The sequence below is a fragment of the Rhinatrema bivittatum genome, chromosome 5, assembly GCF_901001135.1.
Source record: "Rhinatrema bivittatum chromosome 5, aRhiBiv1.1, whole genome shotgun sequence".
Taxonomy (NCBI): domain Eukaryota; kingdom Metazoa; phylum Chordata; class Amphibia; order Gymnophiona; family Rhinatrematidae; genus Rhinatrema; species Rhinatrema bivittatum.
In genome coordinates, this window is record NC_042619.1 from 335769457 (window position 1) to 335791267 (window position 21811).

General features: G+C 49.0%; 1 protein-coding gene across 3 annotated transcripts in view; it reads right to left on the reverse strand.

Annotated features, from left to right (window-relative positions):
• GPAT2 (glycerol-3-phosphate acyltransferase 2, mitochondrial) overlaps positions 1–21811 on the reverse strand; it is a 462570-nt gene that overhangs the window by 389346 nt on the left and 51413 nt on the right. For all 3 annotated transcript variants that reach the window (XM_029604447.1, XM_029604446.1, XM_029604448.1), the window contains exon 3: positions 13525–13620. In XM_029604447.1, the coding sequence (XP_029460307.1) occupies positions 13525–13620 (96 nt within the window). The remainder of the gene's footprint in view (positions 1–13524; positions 13621–21811) is intronic.

Consider the following 21811-nt stretch of genomic DNA (forward strand, 5'->3'; position numbering starts at 1 on the left):
CGCTCGCGGTGACCTCTGGACTCACCTCCCGTGGGATGCTGGGAGTAGTTTGCAGATGAGCTTTCTGATCCTCTACTGCAAAGGGCGCGGGGCCTCTAGAAGCTGGGGCTGTGGAATTCAATCCCTGGATCGCTGGCGGTGACCTCTGGACTCCTCTCCTAGGGGATGCTGGGAGCAGTATGCAGATGAACCTTCCGGTCCTCTTCTACTGCCTCTTTTCCTTCTTTCGGCTTAAGAACCAGTCCGTCTTGCTGTTGACACGGGTCGCCATGAGGTCCAGTTGGGAACTCCCCATCGGGTACAAATGTGATTCCAACCCTCCCGGGATAGTTCCCACTCCCAGGATCCAGCTGTTGTCGACTGAGGAAGTCCACCTGAATGTTGTCCACGACTGCCACATGAGAGGCTGCGATGCCTTCCAGATGAAGCTCGGCCCAAGCGAAGAGGAGGTGTGCTTCCTGTGTCACAGCCAGACTCCTGGTTCCTCCCTGGCGATTGAGATATGCCACCTTGGTGGCGTTGTCCGAGAAGACTAATCATTCTCCCCTGCACCAGGGACTGGAATGCCAACAACGCTTTGCGGACTGCCTTTGTCTCTAGGCAATTGATAAGACCGTTCGGGTTAGGACCAGGTTCCTTACGTTGCATGACCGAGGCACCCTGCTCCCCAGCCTTGAAGGCTTGCATCCATTGTCACAATCACCCAATCCGGGACTTCGAGGGGCATCTCCTTCTGTAAGTTGTCTTCCGACAGCCGCCATTGCAGGCTGGACCTGATTCGCTGTGAAAAAGACAGGGGGCAACTGGTATTGCTCCAACACTGGGTCCCACCGCAACAGTAGATCTCTCTGCAATGGTCTCAGGTGAGCGAAGGCCCAAGGCACCAATTCCAACGTCGAAGCCATGAATCCCAGAACTTGTAGGTAATCCCACAATTTGGGAATTGGAAGTTGGAACTAGAGACGCACTTGTTGCTGCAATTTGTACATCTTGTCATTCGTGAGAAATACCCCGCCCTGGAGGGTGTCGAAATGAGCTCCCAAATTCTCCAGACACTGTGACGGAGTCAGATGACTTTTCGCTTTGTTAATTACCCAGCCTAGGGATTGGAGACAATGGATCTCATGAAGAACCATCTGCTCGAATCAGCCAATCGTCGAGGTAAGAAACATAGAAACACAGAAATGATGGCAGAAGAAGACCAAATGGCCCATCCAGTCTGCCCAGCAAGCCATGCACTTTTCTTTTTTCCTCTTACTTGTTACGCTTGGCTCTTAGTACCTTTCAGTCCCATTTCCCTTCCACCCCACCATTAATGTAGAGAGCAGTGCTAGAACTGCATCCAATTGAATACATAGCTTAGTCAGGGGTAGTAACCGCCTCAATAAGCAAGCTACACCCATGCTTCTGTTCACTCGACTATGTAATTTAGTCCTTGTTGGTTGTTGTCTATATATATAGATACTCTTTTCTACATTGCCCCTGCCGTTGAAGCAGAGAGCTATGCTGGCTATGCGTTGAAAGTGAAGTAACAGACTTTCTCCCCTGCCGTTGAAGCAGAGAGCTATGCACTGAAAGTGAAGCAACAAACTTTCTCCCCTGCCGTTGAAGCAGAGAACTATGCTGGATATGCGTTGAAAGTGAAATATCAGACTTTCTCCCCTGCCATTGAAGCAGAGAGCTATGCTGGCTATGTGTTGAAAGTGAAGTATCAGACTTTCTCTCCTGCCGTTGAATCAGAGAGCTGGGCTGGCTATGCGTTGAAAGTGAAGTAACAGACTTTCTCCCCTGCCGCTGAAGCAGAGAGCTGTGCTGGCTATGCGTTGAAAGTGAAGTTACAGACTTTCTCCCCTGCCGTTGAAGCAGAGAGCTATGCGTTGAAAATGAAGTTTCAGACTTTCTCCCCTGCTGTTGAAGCAGAGAGCTATGCTGGCTATGCATTGGAAGTGAAGTATCAGACTTTCTCCCCTGCCGTTGAAGCAGAGAGCTATGCTATATATGCATTGAAAGTAAAGTATCAGGCTTATTTGGTTTGGGGGTAGTAACCGCCGTAACAAGCAAGCTACACCCCGCTTTTTTGTGAATGCAAATCCTTTTTTTTTCCCCACATTTCCTCTTACCGTTGAAGCTTAGAGCAATGTTGGAGTCGCATAAACCGTGTGTATGTATATTGAATAAGGGTATTATCTCCAGGTAGTAGCCTTCATTCCCGCGAGCCACCCCCTCTTCATTCACGTCCTCTAGACTTGATGGATCCACAGTGTTTATCCCACGCCCCTTTGAAGTCCTTCACAGTTCTGGTCTTCACCACTTCCTCCGGAAGGCATTCCAGGCATCCACCACCCTCTCTGTGAAGAAATACTTCCTGACATTGGTTCTGAGTCTTCCTCCCTGGAGCTTCAGCTCGTGACCCCTGGTTCTGCTGATTTTTGACGGAAAAGGTTTGTCATTGTCTTTGGATCGTTAAAACCTTTCAAGTATCTGAAAGTTTGAATCATATCATCCCTGCTTCTCCTTTCTTCCAGGGTGTACATATTTAGATTCTTCAATCTCTCCTCATAAGTTATTCAATGAAGACCCTCCACCTTTCTGGTCGCCCTTCTCTGTACCGTTTCCATCTTGTCTCTGTCTCTTTGTAGATACGGTCTCCAGAACTGAACACAGTACTCCAGGTGAGGCCTCACCAAGGACCTGTACAAGGGGATAATCACTTCCCTTTTCTTACTCAATATTCCTCTCTCTATGCAGCCCAGCATTCTTCTGGCTTTTGCTATCGCCTTGTCACATTGTTTCGCCGACTTCAGATCATTACGCACTATCACCCCAAGGTCTCTCTCCTGCTCCGTGCACATCAGCCTTTCCCCCCCACCATCAAATACAATTCATTCGGATTTCCACTCCCCATATGCATGACTTTGCACTTCTTGACACTGAATCTCAGCTGCCATATCTTCAACCACTCTTCCAGCTTCCTTAAATCCCGTCTCATTCTCTCCACTCCTTCTGGCGTGTCCACTCTGTTGCAGATCTTAGTGTCATTCGCAAATAGACAAACCTTACCTTCTATCCCGTCTGCAATGTCGCTCACAAAGATATTGAACAGGACCGGTCCCAACACCGATCCTTGCGGTACATCGCTTAAAACCGCTCTCTCTTCAGAGAGAGTTCCATTTACCATCACACATTGTCTTCTGTCCGTCAACTAGTTTGCAATCCAGGCCACCACTTCGGCACTCACTCTTAAGCTTCTCATTTTATTCACCAGTCTCCTGTGCGGAACCGTATCAAAAGCTTTGCTGAAATCCAAGTAGATGACATCGAGCGCTCTTCCTTGATCCAATTCCTTGGTTACCCAGTCAAAAAAGTCAATCAGATTTGTCTGACAGGATCTTCCCCTGGTGAATCCATGCTGCCTCTGGTCCAGCAATTCTCTGGACTGTAGATAGTTCACTATTCTCTCTTTCAACACTGACTCCATTACTTTTCCCACCACCGAAGTGAGGCAAACTGGTCTGTAGTTAACAGCCTCTTCTCTGTTCCCACTCTTGTGAAGCGGGACCACCACCGCTCTTCTCCAATCACTTGGCACCACTCCCGTTTCTAGGGATCTATTGAACAGGTCACACAGTGGACCTGCCAGCACATCTCTGAGCTCCCTCAGTATCCTGGGATGAACCTCATCAGGTCCCATGGCTTTGTCCACGTTAAGATTCTTCAGCTCTTCCCATACATTTTGTACTGTAAATGGATTTTCATCTACTCCACTCCCCTCCAGTTTCTTGTTAAGTAGAGATGGTCCTTCTCCAGGGTCTTCTTTAGTGAACACAGAACTGAAGTATTCGTTTAATATTTCTGCCATTTCTTCGTCACTCTCCAAACATTGATCCTTTCTACCTTTCAATTTCACTATACCACTTTGAACTTTTCTCTTTTCGCTGATGTATCTGAAAAATGTTTTGTCACCATTCTTTATCTCCTTGGCAATCCTCTCTTCCGCTTGACTTTTTGCCATCTTGATTAATTTCTTCGTCTCCCTCAGTTCAATCAAATATTCTTCTTTGAGGTCCTCCCTTTGGGATGTTTTATATTTCTTGAATCCTGTTCTTTTGGCCTTTATTTTGTCAGCCACCTCCTTTGAGAACCAGATAGGTTTCATTTTTCTTTTGCTTTTCTTTACTTTTCTAACATATAGGGGTAGATTTTCAAACACGGCGCGTTCGTGTACTTTTGCTGGCGCATCAGGCGCAAGCAAAAGTACGCGGGATTTTAGTAGATATGCGCGTAGTCGCGCGTATCCGCTAAAATCCTGGATCAGCACGCGCAAGGCTATCGATTACGTGTAGCCGGCGCGCGCCGAGCCGCGCAGCCTACCCCCATTCCCTCCAAGGCCGCTCCGAAATCGGAGCGGCCTTGGAGGGAATCCTCTAACGCCCTCCCCTCACCTTCCCCTCCCTTCCTCTACCTAACCCACCCCCCCGGCCCTGTCTAAACCCCCCCCTTACCTTTGTCGGGGGATTTACGCCTCCCGGAGGGAGACGTAAATCCCCGCGCGCCAGCGGGCCCCTAGCGCGCCGGGACGCGACCTGGGGGCGGGTACGGAGGGCGCGGCCACGCCCCGGGCCGTAACCACGCCCCCGGGCCCGCCCCCAAAACGCTGCCGACACGCCCCGAAAATGGTGCGGCGCTCGGCCCCGCCCCCGACACGCCCCCCTCCGAAAACCCCGGGACTTACGCGAGTCCCGGGGCTCTGCGCGCGCCGGTAGGCCTATGTAAAATAGGCTCACCTGCTCGCCTAAATCCGCCCGGTTTTGGGCGGATTTAGGCGAGCAGGGCTCTTAAAATCCGCCCCATAGAGTAGTTGCCTTGGTAATTGCTCCTTTTAGATTGGTCCACTGCTGATCCACATCTCTTTCGTTCTCCCAGCCTTTTAGTTCTTCCTCCAGGTACTTCCCCATTTACTCAAAGTCCGTGTTTTTGAACTGCAAAACTTGGGTCTTTGTGTTTCTTTTCTATATCCTTTTTGTGATATTAAACCATACCATTTGATGATCACTGGTGCTGAGGTGGGCGCCACCTGGACATCAGAGACATTATTTCCATTAGTGAGCACTAAGTGGAGAATAGCTCCTTCTCTCGTGGGTTCCATTACCATTTGTTTGAACAAAGCTACTTGCAGGGCATCCACTATCGCTCTACTATTTTTAGATTCTGCAGATGGGATTTTCCAGTCTACATCTGGCATATTAAAGTCTCCAACGATCACCTTCTTTCCTATCTTTTGGATGTCTTCAACCAGATCTCTGTCCAACTCTTCCTTTTGGTTTGGAGGCCTGTAAACCAATCCAATATAAATGGATGCCCCCGTTATCTTTTTTTAGGTCGGCCCATAATGCTTCTTTCATTGCCCCATCTTCCTTGCAGCTCAGATGCTTGGATATTGTTTCTGACATAAAGAGCCACACCTCCCCCTTTTCTATCCACTCTGTCCTTCCTTAACAAGTTATAGCCAGGTATTGCTGTATCCCAATCATGAGATTCTGTGAACCATGTCTCTGTGATAGCAACAACGTACAAGTCCGCCTCCACCATTAGGGCTTGCAGATCTGGGATTTTATTTCCCAAACTATGAGCATTTGTGGTCATAGCTTTCCAGGTTTTCTCGTTAAGGTTACTGCTTTTCCTTGACTCCTTTTGAGACTTTAGTTGAGATTTGCTATTCACTTCACTCTTTCCCTTTGCAGCTGTGCCACTGATGACAGAGTCATCCATCTCAATGTGCTTTTTCTTTTGGTTATGGATTTTGAATTTCTGCTTGCATTGGGTTTTTTTTCTCTTTTCTGGTAACACTTCAATGTTTTTCTCAAGAACTTCTTCCTTTCGGAGGGTCATCGCCACCACGACCCTCACCTTGGTAAAGGTGCGCGGGGACGTCGCCAGTCCAAACGGCAGCACCCTGAACTGAAAATGCTGACCCAGGATCTTGAATCATAGGAATCTCTGGTGAGCGCTGTTCGAAGTGTTTCCAATAGAAAATGGGGCATCTTCAAGCAGCGATTCACCTTCTGTAGGTCCAGAATGGGTCGGAAAGTGCCCTCCATTTTGGGAACCACGAAATAAATGGCATACCATCCCCTCCCCCGTTCCTCAGACGGCACGGGGACGATCGCTTTCAGGGCCAGCAATCTTTGTAAAGTGTCTTCTACCGCGGCTCGCTTGTTGTGGGAAATGCATTGCGATTCCACAAAGGCCGGCATGAGAGACCGAGAAAATTCTAACGCGTAACCTTCTTTTACCACCTCCAACACCCAGCGATCGGAGGTGATCCTGGCCCATTCCTCGTAAAATTGGGACAACCTGCCCCCGATCATTCCATCTGAGGAGTGGGTAGGCCTGATTTCATTGGGCAGGCTTCCCAGTTCCGGTTCCCTGACCGAAACCACCTCTGGCAGGACGACTGGAGCCGCGAAAGGACTGTGTATAGGAAGACGTCTGTCTGGAGCCAGAGGGTGGAACACTCCTCCCCGACCTGCTTTTTCGTAAATCCTGAAAACGGGATCGAGGAACGAATGATTTCCTGTAGGGCTTTCTATCTTCCGGCAGTTTATTGCCCTTGGAATCCCCCAGAGATGTCATCAGCTGATCCAAAACCTCTCCAAACAGCAACTTCCCTTAAAAAGGCAGACTACACAGTTGCGACTTGAAGGAAGCATCCACTGCCCAATTGCGGAGCCATAGGAGTTGCCGAGCCGCCAACGAGAAGACCATAGTCCGGGCCACCAAACACACAAAGTCATATAAGGCATCCGCCACATATGCTACTGCCACCTCCAGACGAGCCACCTGAGAAGCTGACAAAGTCCCAGAAGACGATGGGTCCTGCGGTTTTTGAATCCAACATAAACAAGCTCTTTGCATCATGCTGGCAGATACCGCCGCCCAAAGTACTACCGGTAAGGAGGAGACCTCGAATACCCGCTTCAGATGCAGTTCCAGCTTGCGGTCCTGCACATCTCTGAGAGCAGCCGCTCCTGCCACTGGAATGGTCGTCTTCTTGGTCACCGCTGATACAGCCGCATCCACCTTAGGTACCCTGAGGCGTTCTAAATGTTCCTCCATTAGCGGGTAGAGTTTTTGCATCGCCCGGCTGACCTTAATTCCTGCCTCCGGGGATTCCCATTCCCGGCTGATGAGCTTTTGAATCTTCTTCGGGATGGGAAAAGCATTAGGTGAACCCCGGAAACCATCCAGGACTGGGTTCACTCCCTCGCTGTCGGAATCTTCCAGCAAGGGTCTCAACCCCAATTCCTCAACCACCTGGGGAATAAGGGGGCACAATTCCTCCCTCTTAAACAGCCAGACTACGTGGGGGTCGTCCCCCTCTGCACTAGATTCTACCAGATCATGATCGTCGTCGCCCGTATCTACGTCTGGAGGGACCTCACCCTTATCTGTAGCGGTGTCCCTCAGGGGCGGAGTGGAGTCGTTCCCCTGCTGGTTGACTGCACCCGCTAGATCAGGGGTCAGGAACCTTTTTGGCTGAGAGAGCCATAAACGCCACATATTTTAAAATGTAATTCCATGAGAGCCATACAATATGTTTAAAACTAAATACAAGTAAATGTGTGCATTTTATGTAAGATCACACTTTTAAAGTACAATAAGTCTCTGAAAATATTACACCAGGCCTTAAGACACCAATACATCTCCTATTAGGAAAACGGACCAAGTCAGGCTGCTATAGAGTCCTACACAGAAACTACACGCCAGTAGAAAACCTCACCTGAATCACGTGCTGTCCCTCACCTAACATAGAATCAAGAGTCCAAAACGCATAACAAGAAGCATGCAGAAAAAACTGAATTGGAAACTGCAACAAGCCAGAGTCTCTGTATGCAGTGTAACAAAGGAAAAAAGAAACATCACCCATCCTTATAAAACAAATCAAGAAATATAAAATCATCAGCAGTAAAACTGTACTAACAAAAAGAACATATTTCGAAACAGCTGATGAGTGGAATATCCAATAATTAAAAACTCATATAAAACATTTCCAGATACCAACAAAATATTTCAAAATAGCAGACACAATGACCCAGTAATGAAAAATAATAAGGATACAAAAATTTTTTTGCTCTGCATACCTGGGAACGTTTGATATCCAGGTGTCCTGAGATTGTTCTGAATTAGCAGGAGGAGGGGTGGTTTGCTTGGAACTTTCTCCTCCCTCAGTCACATACCAGCGCTCTCTCTCACACTGGCTCTCAATGACACACCTATACACACGTGCTCTCAGTACTCACATATATATATGTTTTTTCTCTCTCACTTATATAGGCTCTTAATTACACATTTACACACATGCTTTCTATCTTTTCACGCTTACCCACACACACACAGGCTTTCAAACACACACATACATGCTGTCTTTTTCTCTCACACACAGACTCTCATTCACATGCTTACAAACATGTCCTCTCTTTCTCTCATTTACACACAGGCTCTCAATCACATACTCACATGCTCCCTCACCTAAATCAGCTCTCAATCACACAGACACACATGGTCTCTCTCTCTCATTTAAACACAGGCTCTCAATCACATACTCACATTCTCCATCACCTAAACCAGCTCTCAATCTCACACAGACACACATGATCTCTCTCTTACTTATACACACAGACTCTTAATCATACATACACATGATTTCTCTCACACACAAAGGATCTCAATCATACACACATACTCTTTCACACAAACAGGTTTTCAATCACAAACTTACACATACTTGTTCCCAATGGTAAACTTACATTCATGCTCTCTCTCTCTCACAGGCAGGCTCTCAATCACAGACATACTCTCTTTCACATGTACAGGCTCTCAATCATTCACATACATGCAATCTCTCTCTCACACACACACACACACAGGGCCCCCCCGCGGCCCGGAAGAGGAAGTGGAGAGTATCGGGTGCCTGCGTGGCAAGAAGAGGCCACGCTAGTGCGCTCGGCATCGGCCCGAAGAAAAGAAGACTGCAGCGCGGCTCGGAGGAAAATGAAGAGGTTCAACCGCGGCCGATGGGACTCCGCCTCCGCGAGGGCTGAAAATGAAGAGGTTAGCGTTGGGAGGAGGCTGCTGCTGCCGCCGAGTTCCCGGGGTGGGGGAAGAGAGCGAGCAGCTGCTGCTTGCTCGCCCATTCACTCTCTCTCTCCCTCACCCCAGGAACTCGCGGCAGCAGCAGCCTCCTCCCAACGCTAACCTCCTTCATTTTCAGCCCTCGCGGAGGCGGAGTCCCATCGGCCGCGGTTGAACCTCTTCATTTTCCTCCGAGCCGCGCTGCAGTCTTCTTTTCTTCGGGCCGATGCCGAGCGCACTAGCGTGGCCTCTTCTTGCCACGCAGGCACCCGATACTCTCCACTTCCTCTTCCGGGCCGTGGGGGGGGGGGGGGTTGGGAAGAAGAGAGCACGCCGGTGCTGCTGACTCCAGCTGCCCTGCCACGTTCCGCCCGGGCGGAGGAGGACCGGGGAGCAGCTGGGTCAGCGGGAAAGTGTGGCGACACTTGTCTGCGAGCCAGATGCAGCCCTCAAAAGAGCCATATCTGGCTCGCGAGCCATGGGTTCCCGACCCCTGCACTAGATCCTCCCGAGCCCAAAATTGCCCGGGACGGACAACCGTCAGTTCACAGATGGGGGCGCTTGGGAACTCCCATGCTCCCATCCTCGGCTCTGCACTTCACGAGCTTCCGAGCCAGAAATGCTTCATGCATGAGCAGTACAAATTGCGGTGAAAATCCCCCCGGTCTAGTCTCGTCACTGTTAGAATCAGTGTCCGTGTCTCTCGATTCCTCCAGTCTCGGAGTCTGCGCAGTGGGGGACAGCAGGGGAGGGTCATCCTGGGAGACCTTTTCCACAGGGAGCGCAGTGGGGGTTGGGCTCCTTACGTTAGACCCAGCCACCGAGCCTGAGCTGCCTGCAGACATTTTAGGTTTGATCCTCTTGTCTGAGGCCCCTTCCCCACCCGGTGCACAGTCCGTGCACAGTGACAGGGTATCTAAATAAGCTGACCATACCCCGCAAGCCTTACAGGGTTCCACCTGAGGAGTTTCTGCCATGTTCCTCCTGCAAAAAGGGACATATAACTCCCTCCCCAGAATAAAACAGGTGCTGCCACCCCACTCTGGTGACCCCCACCAAAAATGCCGTGAAAATCGGCCCCAAGAACGCTGGGGAACTGCGTGGGAGGTCGAAAAAGAAAAAACAAAATGGCCGCCACGGTAAAAATAGCTCCGGAGCCAGTGGTAAAAATTAGGCAGGGAGCCAAAAAATGTCCTCGGAGGTTTTTACCAGGGCTGAAACACTCTCCCCTCCTCTTCAGGTGTCTGCCTAGCTCTGCACCACCAGGCAGACTGATTTACCCCAGGAGCCGCGGTGAACAGGGAACTTGGAGATTTTTTTTTTTTTTTTTTTTAACACAAAAACTAACTTCTAGTAACAGAATAAAATAAAGCCTAAGCTAAGAATAATAGAAAAAAATGCCCCAAAGGGGCTACATCCCTGTACTGCAGACACCGAGGGGGAGCCTTCGGGTCGCTGAGGGAGCCAGTTCCCTAGTTATCAGGGGACCCGGAATCACACGGGCTAGCACCGCCAGGGGTAACCAACCTGAGGGATGGCCCAGACATTGAACCTAGCACCTCAGGGAGCAAGAAAAATCCGTCTCACACAGAGCTGCAGGTATACATGACCACCATCTGCTGGAGTCAGAGAAATACTGATTAGCTGCAGGTGGCACACTTGGCATACCAGTGCCTCGAAGCTTTGCTCTCTGACTTCATCTGCTGGTGGGAGTGCATAACCCACTGGTCTGGACTGATCTGGGTATGTACAGGAAAGGAAATGCAGCCTGAGTTCCTGCTCCTGCCACACGCTTCTCTCTCTTTTTTTTTTTTTTTTTTTTAAACCATTTAAAGGGGCAGTAAGCAAAAAAAGGGGAAAGTAATAAAAAGGAATACTTCCCTGCTTTTGACTGCTCCTGCTGACAGTTGGGGGTGAGAGGACCTCAGAGGGAGTGAGAGAACCAGGACCCTGGCTTTCCTTCCCTCTGGAAGATGAGGGCCAAGGCAGATCAGGGATTACCAAGCTCCTGCTTGCCCTGCTCTACCTGAGGTATGGCCCACAAAGGAGCCTAACACCTCAGGTAGCCTCTTCTCTTTTCTTCAAAAAGATCACTCTTTCTTTTTTAAACTCCAGGTTGCAGGTTTGCATCTCTACCATCTGCTGGAGACAGAGTAATACTGAGGGACTGCAGGTGGCACTCTCGGTTAAGTAGCAGTGTCTGAAAAGTTTTTATTCTCTGCCTCCATCTGCTGGTAGGGATGCAAAACCCACTTGTCTGGACTGATCTGGGGTATGAACAGGAATGATGTGATAGACTTAACTGGCATCTCAGAGACATGGTGGAAGGATGAGAACCAATGGGATAGTGCAATACCAGGCTACAAATTAGATCGCAATGATAAAGGTGGAGCAAACTTGGCAGTTTATGTCCAGGATGGCATAGAGTCCAACAGTATAAGGATCCTATAAGAGACTAAATGCACAATAGAATCTTTATCAGTAGAAATCCCATGTATGCTGGGGAAGAGTATAGCAATAGGAGTATTCTACCATCCATCTGGCCAAAATGATGAGATGGACATTGAAATACTAAGATAAAATAGGGAATCTAACCAAATTGGTAGTGCAGTAATAATGAGAGATTTAAATTACCCCAATACTGACTGGGTAAATGTAACATTAGGTCATGCTAGAGAGATAAAGTTCCTGGATGAAATAAATGATAGCTTTACAGAGCAATTGTTTTAGGAACTGACTAGAGAGTAAGCTATTTTATATCTAATTCTTAGTGGAACACAGGGTTTGTTCAGAGAGATAACAGTGGTGGGGCTTCTTGGCAATAGTTATCATAGCATGATCAAATTTGAATTAACAACTGGAAGAGGGACAATAAGAAAATCCATGGCTCTATCACTAAGCTTTCAAAAGGGCAACTTTGATAAAATGAGAAAAAGTTAGAAAAAACTGAAAGGTACAGCTACAAAGGTTGAGTGTGTACAACAGACCTGGACACTGTTAAATACCATTTTAGAAGCACAGTGCAGATGTAGTCCACATTAAGGAAGGTGGAAGGAAGGCCAAATGATTGCCAGTATACGTAAAAGGTGAGGTGAAAGAGGCTATTTTAGCCAAAAGATCTTCCCTCAAGTATTGGAAGAAGGAGCCTGACATTTGTGAAAAGTGCTGTTTGGCAGCTGCTGAAGCAGTGAGACATTTATTTATTTATTTATTCTTTTTATATACAGACATTCGATCTCAATTGAGATATCACACCGGTTTACATTCAGGTACTGTAGGTATTTCTCTATCCCCAGAGGGCTTACAATCTAAGTTTTTTTACCAGAGGCAATGGAGAGTAAAATGACTTGCCCAAGGTCACAAGGAGCGACAGCAGGACTTGAACCCTGGTCTTCTGGTTCATAGTCCACTGCTCTAACCACTAGGATATTCCTCCTCCCTCCAGACATAATAGTTGATAACAATTTAACAAATGAGAATATCAATCGGGAAAAGCAGAGAAAGATACAGATCTGTGCTGTAGCTCGGGATGAAAAAAGACTGAGGAGCTCACAAGCAATACCTGCGCGGGAACGCCCGCACATGCTCATTAGAGCAAAAGCTCTATAAGCTAAGCGAAAATGGTTCATTCGGTGCTAGATGACATCATCCACATGTCATGGCTAATCCAACTCTGCTTGCTGACAGAGAGAAGCAAAAATAAATAAATACATAAAAAGTGAGACTGAATTCAAAGCAAAGATTTCTAGCAACAATGAGAGGAGAAATACTGAGCATCTTTAAACGCAGGTCAAATAACAGATGTGCAATCATCAGATGACCAGGGATACAAGTAAAGTCATTCAAGTTATCACCTCTGGTCACTTGACTAACAGTGAAAAGTAACAGTTAAATTCAGAAACTACATTGTAGATACCAAAAACTAAAAATCTTGTTCTTAAAAAAATACATACATCCTTCCTTCTCTCACAAGGTCCACCTTCCTCCCAACCATGTCGTGTGCACTTCCTCCCCACTCCTCGAAACACCACCCCTTCCATTCCTCTTGCCAGAGCATCACTCCATCTCCTTCCCCCACTGGTCTTTCCTTCCATCTTCCTCTTCTTGACAATGCCCTTCCCTCTTCCTTGAGAAAAACACCCTTCTTCGTGCCTCCGCAATACAGTCCCCCTCTCTTCTTCCCCCTCTCCACATCCTTGCATCCATCTTCTTCCTGCCATACTCATCCTAACACCTACATCCATTTCCTTTCATGTCCTCCTTTCCTTGCCCATCTACAAACATGATTGCGCTTCCTTCCTCCCTTTCCCCTCCCTAACACACCTGTCATTCCTTCAGTTCCACCAACCCACTCGCCCTTTCACCTTCTTCCCCACAATCAGCAGTCCTTACCCAGCTAATTGGGGTGCATTTCTGGCAACAGCTTTCCACACATGGACGGTACAAAAAACTCAACTTCACCTCAAGACCAAGAGGTCTGAATATATCCTGAAATAAAATAAAAGGCCAAAATGAACAGACAAGAAAAATTGAGCGCAGTACATGTCTACATGGCCAGACAAGACAAAAGGGGAGCAGTACCACATACTAGACATGACAGGGAGCCCATCCACGATCTGTACCCTGTGCAAGGCACTAGGAGGGAGTCTATATGTGAGCAGTACACCCCGCTGCAAGGTCCAGGAAACAAGCCCATGTCAAAGCAGTACCCTACTGCAAGACATGGGAGGAAGTGCATGCGCCGTGCATAAGCAGTACCAGGAAGAAGCCTAAGTGACATAGGAGAGTTTATAAGAACATCCCCCCCCCAATCATTCTCCCATATATACTTCAGTTCCCATCACTCTCCTCCATTATCTCCTTCCCCTTTATGCAACTTATTGCCTTTTTCCTAGTCCCACCCCTCTACCTCCTCTCTATCTCCTTCCTCTACCATGTCTCTCACTATGCCATGTCCCCCTTCTATCTCTAGTCTTATACATCTCCTCATAAATCTTCTTTTCCTCCATCTCCCCCTTTGAGTCTCCTCCTCTTCCCCATCTTTCATCCATATTGCCCCTTCTAGCCCTCCATCTCTATATCTTCATCCCTCATCTTACTCTCTCAATTACCACCAACTCCTCACTTTCAAGCATCCCATATAACCCCAATCTCAACCTTTCCTCTTCAGTCTCCTACTCACTTCAGCATTCCAATACTCTTTCATCTTCCCTCCACCACCAGCCCAGCTGCTGTTTCTTTTTTCTTTTTTAATTTTTTCTTTATTGCTTTTTAAATACATACAAGTATACATTTGTTAAATAAATAATTTGGGTACAATTAAGGTAATTAAAAAATGAAAACATATTCCATTATCCATTAACAATATAGCTAACATTGTACTCAATTAATAAAAGAAATATGGGAGAGCTGGAAATAAGGAGCATTATACACTGAAATAATAACAAACTATTGTAGACCCTGATAGACTCCACCTTATGCATTCACATACACCCAAACAGTAAGCTTAAGTGGGGTTGGTTCAAGAGTCGAGAAAGGACCTTAACTGAGAAGGTTCTAAGAAAATATCTCTCTGTTCCCCACTCTTAACATGACACTTGCAAGGAAATTGTAACTTGAAAGTTCCTCCCATCTGGTGGACTTCCAATCTCATATTAAGAAATAGTTTTCTTCGCTGTTGTGTCTGTTTAATTAGATCTGGATAGAACCAAATCCTTTGCCCAAAGAATAACGCATGATTGTTGCGAAAGAAATGTTTAAAGACATTATTCTTATCCATTAAAAATGCAAAAGAAACAAGTAATGGTCTCCTTTGAGAGGCCACCATCTCTTGTGAGGATTCCAAAAGAGCTGTTATATCTGGTAAAGACATTTTCTCCACATTACCCTGATTAGAATCAGCAGGAAATAAGTAATAGGCTTTAGTAATTACAGGCTTGATTTCATCTGGAATTTTCATCAGCTGCTGTTTCTGTTGTACGTCCCTTCCGCGGTAGGCCCGTGTCCGGGCCTACTCACCCTTGCAGCGCTGCTCCCGGTCCCGGACCACACTTGCTCACGGCTGTGGGCAGCCGCCTACGCCCCCGAGTGCCTGCTGTCTCCTCGGCTGTTCCAGACTCCTCCGCAGACCTCCTCTGCTCCTGACGGGTCTACCCACGTGGCCCACAGGGAGACGCCGTTGTCCAGTGCGCCTTGGATTAGGCGTGCGCGTGCCTCCCATACTTTTAAAGGGACCGCGGCGGGAAACTAGCCCACGGCCCCAGATCATGTCATCATCGGGCCCTGGTATATAAGGCAGGGCCTGCCCCTAATTCCTTGCCTTGGCAACAGGTCTCCAAGTTTGTTCGTGTGCTCATTGCCCATCGTTCCTGGTTCCTAATCCTGACTCCGTTCCTGGTTCCTGTTCCGTACCTTTGTTCCTTCCTTGTCTCCTTGGACTACTCTTTGGCTTTGACCCTTGTTTTGTTGGACTCTGTAACTTGCCTTGCTCAGCCGCCTGCCCTGACTCCAGCCTGTCTTTGACTACGCCTTTGATATCTCCCTGGACTTGGCCTCTTAGGCTTCGGCCTTCTTCTACCTGGGCGCCCCCTGTCTTTGCCCTGTTCCTGTTGGTGTCCGGGTCTCTGGATCCCTGCCTCATCCGGACCTACACCGGTCCCCTGATACCTCTGCTGGTCCTCAACAATCCTTGTGTCTTATCTACTGGGCGTCGTCACACGGAAGCCCACCCAAGACCAGCCAGCCCCGGCACCCAAGGGCTCAACCTGAGGGGAATGAGGGCTGGTATTGGCGAAGATCCAGTTGGCCTCAGTCTCCTAGTCAGCTCCGCCTCCCAACGGTGTGGACCCGTAGGGCTTGCCCTACGGAGTTCGTCAACCCTACCTCGAGCCAAGGGTCCACCACCAGCACAACAGTTTGCCAAGGCCATGGACTCAACTGAGCCGACCGCCTTCCAGTTCATTCCAGGCCTGGCTCTGAAGGTCCATTAACAGCAGCGGTTCCTAGAGGCACTAGCCTCCTCTGTCGAGCGTCTCGATGCTTGTCTGGATACCCTGGCTGGGACTACAGCACAGACGCCTGCACCAGCCAGCTCACCGTCCGCACCCTCGCCCTCTAGGGCTCTGTTGGCCCTACCCACTCCACCCCGCTTCAACAGGGTCTCTCGACTCTGCAGAGGGTTTATTAATCAGTGCTATATGCAATTTGCTCTACAACTTTCCATCTTCCAGGATGAACTCACAAAGGTTACCTTCATTCTCTCCCATTTAGAAGGCAAGGCGCTGGCATGGGCTTCCCCCTTGAGGGAACGTTCGGTCTCTCTTCTTCAAGAGCTATCACGTTTCATGACAGCCTTCCGTCCGACAGACAATCCAGGAAGGCTTGTCTTCTACATCTGCGGCAAGGTCATCGGACTCTTAATGATTACACTATCAAATTTTGGACCCTTGCCACAGAATTGGCTTGGGAAGAGGATTGCCTTCGAGCCATGTACTTCAATGGTCTCATCTCAATTAAAGGATGAACTCGCAGCCCGCGAGTTACCCTCCTTCTCTAGAGGATCTTATTACTCTGGCAGGCCTTATCGACCACCGCTTCCAAGAGCGTCACCGTGAAGTTTGGACACCCTGATGTCTTGCTGCGGAGTGTTCCTGTTCTCCACCTGCAGGAGGGCCCGTGACCAGCGGAGTCCTGCCATCTACCAAGACGGAAGAACCCATGCAGCTGGGTCGAGGGTGTCTTACTCCGGAGGAGCGCCTTAGACTGAGGCATTCGGGCCTGTGCCTGTATTGCAGGGCTTCCGGCCACTGCCTCCTGTCTTGTCCTGTCCGTCCGGGAAACTCACGGGCCTAAGTTCAGTGGGGGTCCTGAACTTGGGAGTTACTACTCCGGCCCCTCAATTGTCTCTGCCAGTCACCCTGACTTGGGACTCTTGCTCTTTCCCAACCTTGGCTCTAATTGACTCAGGAGGAGTTGGGAGCTTTATTCTAAAGGACCTGGTACACCTCCTGGGCATCTCCACGCGTACCATTGAGACACCGTTATGCATCGCCTCTACCCATGGTGAGCCGCTACCCAGGAGGATATCCCATGTGACGGCACCCATCAGTCTTCTCAGTGGAGCTTTACACGAAGAGGAGGTTGAACTCTTTGTGCTAGAGAAGCCCTTCCATCCAGTAGTTTTAGGATTACTGTGGCTCCGTCACTCTCCCCAATTTGATTGGGGAACTATACAGCTTGTCGAGTGGAGTCCAGCCTGTCGCCAACAGTGCCTCAAGAAGGTGGCACCTGCTTCCGCAATACCCCTCGCGGTGACTGCTTCTGGCCTTCCGCCTCCATATGCTGACTTTGAAGACATCTTTTCAAAACAGAAGGCGGATATTCTCCTGCCTCTGCATAAGCTTGACTGCCCCATTGAGTTGCTGCCTGGAACTACGCTTTCTAGGTATAGGACCTACCCGCTACCCATACCTGAAACCCAAGCAATGACTGAATATATTCAAGAGAACCTGGCTAAGGGTTTCATCCGCCCGTCTACCTCATCTGAGGGCACAGGCTTTTTCTTTGTCACGAAGAAGGATGGGTCTTTGAGACCATGTATCGATTACCGTGGCCTAAATGCTATTACCCGCAAGGATAGATACCCGTTGCCGTTAATCTCGGAATTATTTGACCGCCTCCAGGGCACTACCATTTTCATCAAATTGGATTTGCATGGCGCTTATAATCTGGTCCGCATATGCCTGGAGGATGTTCGGAAAACAGCACTTAACACTAGAGATGGGCATTATGAATACCTTGTCATGCCTTTCGGATTTTGTAATGCTCCTGCAGTATTCCAACGAATGATTAATGAAATCCTACGTGACCTCCTGTATACCTAGGTCGTAGCATACCTAGATGACATCCTCATCTTCTCAAAAGACCTGACCACTATCGAGCCGACGTCCGCACTGTACTCCAATGCCTAAGGGAAACCATTTGTTTGCTAAATTGGACAAATGTCTCTTTGAAAGATCCAGCTTTCCTTTCTTAGGCTACATCATTTCCCAGCGAGGTTTTACCATGGACCCCAGTAAATTAAAGGGTATTCGTGACTGGTCCCGACCAGTGGGTCTTTGGGCGCTCCAAAGGTTCCTCGGATTCACCGATTATCATCATCACTTTATAGCGAACTACTCCCAGTTGGCAGCGCCCCTCACAGCTATGACCCGGAAAGGCAGCGACATGAAGAACTGGTCCCCTGAAGCCCTAGCTGCCTTCCAAGACCTCAAGAACGCCTTCCTTGCTGGCCCTTGTTTGCGCCAACCAGATCCGAACCGCCCCTTTGTCGTAGAGGTGGATGCCTCAGCTATAGGGGCTGGGACAGTTCTGAGCCAGAATTCCACCTGAGGAGTCCTCCATCCATGCTCGCTACTCTCATAAAATCTCCCATGCCAAGCAAAACTATAGCATAGGGGACAGTGTGGCGTCCCTGGTTGGAGGGCGCTCAGTTTAAGTTTACCGTCTTTACGGACCATAAGAACCTCTAGCACCTCAGACATGCCCAGCGTCTTAATGCTCGTCAGGCCCGCTGGGCACTATTCTTTTCGCGCTTCAATTTTGAGCTCTGTTACCGTCCAGCAGAGAAGAATCTCCAACCGGACGCGCTCTCTCGTTCTTTTGACCCTGATGATGTCCAAGATGAGCAGAGTCACATCATAGACCCTGCCCGTATCTGCCTGTCAGCCACCGTCATGGACCCAGCCGGAAAGACCGTTGTACCTCGCTGGGTCCGAGAAAGGGTCCTACGTTGGGTGCATGACTCCAAGCTAGCTGGCCAATCAGGATGCGCCCGGACACTATGCCTACTCCAAGGATACTACTGGTGGCCCACTATGGTTTGATACTCGTGCCTATGTGGACTCATGTCCAACCTGTGCCTAGCAGAAGCCACCAGTAGGCCGACCTTGGGGCCTTCTCCAGCCACTGCCTGCACCAGAAGAGCCGTGGACTCATTTATCCACAGACTTTGTGGTGGACCTCCCACCGTCCAAGGGGAATACGGTCATCGTGGACTGATTCTCCAAAATGGCCCATTTAGTTCCTTTGCCTGCCTTACCATCAGTCCCGGAACTAGCACGTCTCTTTCTTTCAACATGTTTTTCGCATCCTTGGCCTGCCCATGGACATGGTCTTGGATAGGGGCCCCCAGTTTGTTGCCCTTTACTGGCACTCCTTATGTAAGAAATTCGGAATTACCATTAATTTGACTACAGCTTACCACCCTCAGGCCAATGGCCAGGCCGAACGCACAAACCGCTCACTTAAGAATTCCCTCGCTCCTACTCAAACGATCAGCAGGACAACAGGGCGGAGTTATTACCCTGGGCAGAATTTTCTCACAATTCCCACATTTCAGCAGCCACTGGAGTTTCTACTTTCTCCATTGTGTACAGCAGACAACCTCTGCTTCCACTGCCAATTCCACTATTGGTGCCCTCGCCGGCAACTCAGGCTATAGCAGTACCTTCCAAGCGCTTTGGACCCAGATGAATCAACGCCTCCACCAGGCTACGGCTCGTGCCAAGAAATCTGCTGACACCCACTGTCGTCCAGCTCCAGAGTTCCAGCCAGGCCAAAAGGTCTGGCTAAGCACCCATTACATTTGACTTAAACTCCCCTCACAGAGGTTTGCTCCAAGGTTTATTGGCCCATTCTCCATTACCTGGCATATTGGGCTGGTTACATACCAGCTCAGGTTACCACCGACCTTAGGGATACATAATTCCTTTCACGTATCTCTGCTCAAACCGGTGGTACTTTCGTGGACTTCTTGTAAGTCTCCTGAACCTTCCCAGCTTACCACGGAAACTGATACAACCTATCAAGTACAAGAAGTTCTTGACTGCCGAAGAAGAGGCCGCCGCTGAGAGTACCTTCTCTCCTGGGAAGGTTATGGCCCCGAGGAGAACTCTTGGGAGCCTACGAGTAACATCCTGGACAAGCAACTCCTCCTCCATTTCCATCATGCTCATCCGGGCAAAACCAAGCTTCCAAGAGGGGGGTGTAAAGGGGGGTGGTACTGTTGCGCATCCCGTCCACGGTAGGCCCGCGTCCAGGCCTACTCACCCTTGCAGCGCTGCTCCCAGTCCCGGACCATCGTTGCTCGCGGCTGTGGGCAGCTGCCTCCGCCCCCATGCGCCTGCTGCCTCCTCGGCTGTTTCAGACTCCTTTGCGGACCTCCTCAGCTCCCGGCGGTTCTCCCCGCATGGCCTGTGGGGAGACGCTGTCAACCGGCCTCCTGCGGGCCTTGGCTTAGGCGCGCACACCTCCCGTACTTTTAAAGGGACAACGGCGGGAAACTAGCCCACGACCCTGGATGATGACATCATCAGGTCCTGGTATATAAGACAGGGCCTGCCACTAGTTCCTTGCCTTGGAAACAGGTCTCCATGTTTGCATCGTTCCTAGTTCCTGATCCATACCTTGGTTCCTTCCTTGTCTCCTTGGACTGACTCTTTGGCTTTGACCCTTGCTACGTTGGACCAAGCTCAGGATTGACCTCTGGCTTTGACCCTTGCTCTGTTGGACTCTGTACCTTGCCTTGCTCAGCCACCTGCCCTGACTCAGCCTGTCTTCGACTACGCCTTCAGTATCTCCCTGGACTTGGCCTCTTAGGCTTCGGCCTTCTTCTACCTGGGCGCCCCCTGTCTTTGCCCTGTTCCTGTTGGCGCCCATGTCTCTGGATCCCTGCCAAATCCGGACATACAGCAGTCCCCGATACCTCTGCTGGTCCTCGGCAATCCTTGTGTCTCATCTACTGGGAGTTGTCACAAGGAGACCCACCTGACCAGCCGGCCCTGGCACCCAAGGACTCAACCTGAGGGGAACGAGGGCTGGTATTGGCGAAGCTCCAGTTGGCCTCCGTCTCCTAGTCAGCTCCACCTCCCGATGGTGAGGACCCGTAGGGCTTGCCCTACGGGTTGCATCAACCCCACCTCAGGCCACGGGTCCACCACCAGTGCAACAGTTTCCTTTCAACTCTAGCACATCTTCACTCTCTCAACTTCTCCCCACTTCCTGCTCAGCTTCCTTCCACCTCTATCCCTCCCCTTCAACTGCGGCCAGAACCCACTACATAAAACATACACAGACCCACCATCTCTATTTTTTCCCTCCAGCACTCAAGCTCCCTGCAATTCCAGCCTCTACTCTCCCATCTTCCTTGTTGGAGGTGCTAATAAACACTGAATACCAAAAGCCAGTAAGAGGAAAATCTAATCTTTTATTACAAGATATCTCACAATAGGAGCAGTGCAGCTTACCATACAATGCAGAGTAAATACCAGCTCAGCTCTTCTGAGCCATTACACTCAGTTAAATATGTCACTGCCTCTAAACTTACACTTCAATAATCTGTTTTTGTATAACATTTTCTAGCTGGTTGATATTATAATTTTATCTCAAATATGCTAATAAGACTAGATTCTTGTAAGTCATATGATTTCTTGTAAACAGATAAGGTAGAAATGAAACTTGGTGCTGACCTTTAACATACTAATTAACCTTTAACATACTTTAACATTTCAATAGCCTTACTATTTTTAAAAGTCTGATCAGTGCAATCTCACATTTGCTGTGATTGTGCTGTTATCTTTCTATTCCATCACTACCACCAAATTAGTTTGTCTTCATAGAG